At 55.8% G+C, this 3,240-nt stretch overlaps 1 protein-coding gene across 18 annotated transcripts in view; it reads right to left on the bottom strand.

Annotated features, from left to right (window-relative positions):
• Positions 1–50: 50 nt before the first annotated feature.
• Positions 51–3,240, bottom strand: part of PIK3CD (phosphatidylinositol-4,5-bisphosphate 3-kinase catalytic subunit delta) — a 65,847-nt gene continuing 62,657 nt past the window's right edge. For all 18 annotated transcript variants that reach the window (XM_082685333.1, XM_082685325.1, XM_082685336.1 and 15 more), the window contains 3 exons: positions 3,059–3,204; positions 2,752–2,884; positions 51–1,814 (listed from right to left, as the gene is read on the bottom strand). In XM_082685333.1, coding sequence (XP_082541459.1) covers positions 1,677–1,814; positions 2,752–2,884; positions 3,059–3,204 — 417 coding nt within the window. In that variant the 3' untranslated portion in view covers positions 51–1,676. The remainder of the gene's footprint in view (positions 1,815–2,751; positions 2,885–3,058; positions 3,205–3,240) is intronic.

Raw genomic sequence — 3,240 nt, 5'->3', positions numbered from 1 at the left:
GTGGCAGAGTGTGTCAGGTTTGGTCCTGCCTGTTTTAATCCTGCACCCGCTTGCTTTTTTTGCTTTTTTTTATTGTTTTTTCAGGTTTTGGGTTTTTTTTTTTTTTTTTTTTTTTTTTTTTTGACCTGAGAACACAACATAAAAAGGCCTTTATTTCTTTTAGTATGCGTTTACCTTTCCCCTCAAGGCTTCACAGAGTGCTGGTCTTTAACCCACATCAGTTGTGTTGAACTCACCTTCCCCATACAGAAACATTAAAAGACTTAAAAAAAAAAAAAAAATTTAGAAAATACTCTTTTCTCCAGGCACACAGGCCTTGTACCCAAACCAGAACGCCAGGAGGCAGAGACTCATTTAAATAAATAACATAACATAGAGACACAAACTTGGCTTCTCCTATTTCCAAACCAGTGAGGCGGGGTGAGTGAGTTCAGCACTTTGCTAGGGACAAGAGTGTGGCCAGTGGTGTTTTGTGGGCTGCACTGTCTGCTTCTGGCTGCTTCTAACTGAAGAAGGTGGTCCAGAGGGCAGCTGCTCCCGGCTCTGCCAGGCCTTGCCAAGACTCTGAGAGACCAGTCATGGAGCTGGGCAGGGCCCAATGGGGCGGCTAACATTAGGCTCACCCGTGGGCTTCAAGAAGCCCAGGTTCTCAGCCCCCACTCCAGAGACAGCCTCACACGGCCGGGAAGGGCCCAGGAAGCTGGCATTTCTAGAGCTCTTCAGGTGCTCCAAAGGCAAAACCTGAACTGCTTCAAGCCAGGTCCCGTCAGAGACAGACATTCCATCACCGACTGGCCTCGCGTCTCTGAGAGCTGTTGCACAAGCAGGCTAAAGGCGGTAGTTTTGGAGATCAAGCCCTCCCGTCCTCAAAACCTGCTTTAGGAGGCAAGAGATAGGTAACTGCACCGAGTACTCTGACCTGCGTTTGCCTTGATCCACGGTGGCGCGCACACCAAGCTCCCATCTTTTGAATGTCTTGAGGACTAGCATATGTTAAGCTTTATGGGGCTGAGGCCATTCTGAGCCATCGAGGTTCAGTGAGTAGTTTGGCTATTTTCTTTCTCACCCACAAACAAAAATCACTTTACAGCAGAGAGATGAGAGAATTCCTGTACCCAAGAGTCACTTTAAAAGTGGAAAGCAAGCATCCCTGAATCTGAGGGTGCCCAGGCTTCCTCTGGGAGCTGCCTGGCGCTTGGTCAGTGGAGAGCACGAAGGTGGAGGGGGGCACGGAGTCATGGGCGCCCTGTCACCAGGGCGACCGCCAGGCCCCAAGCCCCGTGCAGCCCAGTCAGAACCTGGGAAGCAGGCAGGCTTCCCGGTGGCGGTGGGGAGAGCAGTCTTGGCTGGGTTCTGATTCACCAGCTGGAAGACTCGGGGTGACAGTCCTTAGCAAGACGCAGCCTCGGAGGTGCCCGACTCACAGTGTCTCCCCTTCAGAGCCCGGGGCTCAGATGGGGGGCGCTGGAGGACGGCGCCCCTCCCCTGCACAAAGGATGCATTTCCATTTATGGCTGTTTAGCTCCTGAAACATTTCAAGTCATAAATAAATAACCAGTGTAAACAAAAGGCAGTGTATAGGTTCTCGCCCGTGGGGTTCCATTCAGGCTTTTCGGCCCCAAAGGACGGCCGAGGGTGCAGGGTGCCCGGAGCACGTGATGGCGGCTCGCGGGCCGCTATTGCCTGTTGTCCTTGGACACGTTGTGGGCCAGCCAGTTCACTTTGGTCTTCCAGCTCTCCCGCAGGGCTTCGTTGAACTTCACCCGGAAGTGCTTCAGGGCCTCCTCCTCTGTCTTTCCCAAGGCCAGAGAGTCCTGAGGCAAAACCGGAAACCAGTGAGCGCATCCCCAAGGAGGGGGACCGCCCCGCCCCGTGCCCCGAATATGGTAAATTCTCTCCGGAAAGAATTGCAGGAAGGCAGTCAGGAGCGCCTCCCCTGGAAAAGCTCTCTGTTCTGATCCCAAACCAAGATGGGCCTCCTGACCCGCCCGCCAAGTAAGATGCCGACTCCAGCCAGGAACCACGACCCCCAAAGTCCCCGGAGTGGGACAGGTAGCCTCACCGTCTGCACTGGAAATGAACTTTGGGCAGGGGGGGCGGGGGGGCAGCATCATTCTGCACGAACCAGGCACCAAGGAGGGGCTCGTCCGTCGTGCCTGACCGCCCTCCTGACCCCCCGTTTCTCCCACACTGAAAAGCCATAAGAGGGCAAAGCATCTTTAAATGAAGAGGGAAGGGGGGGCGCCTGGGTGGCTCAGTGGGTTAAAGCCTCTGCTTTCAGCTCAGGTCATGATCTCAGGGTCATGGGATCGAGCCCGGGTCGGGCTCTCTGCTTGGCAGGGAGCCTGCTTCCTCCTCTCTCTCTGCCGGCCTCTCTGCCTACTTGTGATCTCTGTCTGTCAAATAAATAAATAAAATCTTTAAAAAAATAAAAAAAAATAAATGAAGAGGGAAGGTATCTAATCCCACCCTCCTGTCTGAGCAGAACCACCACAGCCAATGCGGGACAAGAGGGTGGGCCAAGGGAGGTCCCGACACACTGGCAACAGGACCAGGCTGACGCCACCAGGCCCCGTGCTGGGTCACAGGCGGCCTGAGGAGCCCATGCGGGGAGTGCCCCGTGGGGTCCGGGTCATGGGAGGCCTGAGGAACCCGTGTGGGGAATGCCCAGTAGGGTCCGCTGTGCTCACAGGCAGGCCTTGGGGACTCAGGGGCAGGTGGGGCTGTCCGGGAGGACCCTCTGGTATTTACCTTGAGATACTGGATGTCTTTGGAGCAGCTGAGCTCAGGCAGGCCAGCGGCCCGCATCAGGGCAAAGAGGTGGAGGAACAGCAGCCCGTGGCGTCGCAGGATGGTGTAGGCGCGTTCGCAGTAACCCCGGAATCTGCAGGGGACGCAGGAAGGTGGGAGGTGGGGCTCCGAGTGCTCCCCACCATTCCCACCCTGCTCGGGCCCTGGAAACCGCCCCCACTCCGACCACCGCACCCCCACCTTTTCCTGCAGGACCTGAGCCCAGCCCGGGACCGCCGCCCTCCCCCCACCCCCCGAGCACCCTCACCTTTCGAATTTCTCACTGTTGTTCGTCTTCCCCTGCTGGATCACGTGCACAAAGTCATAAGTGAGGATGAACGGGACTCGCTCACGGTTGATTCCAAACTTGGTCTTGAAATTCCCCAGAAAGTGGCCAAAATCAATGTGGAAGAGCTAAGAAGAGGAAAGGACGAGTGGTCGGCGATGAGA

The sequence above is a fragment of the Mustela nivalis genome (genome assembly GCF_964662115.1).
Source record: "Mustela nivalis genome assembly, chromosome: 10".
NCBI lineage: Eukaryota > Metazoa > Chordata > Mammalia > Carnivora > Mustelidae > Mustela > Mustela nivalis.
This window is presented reverse-complemented; position numbering and strand designations above follow the sequence as displayed.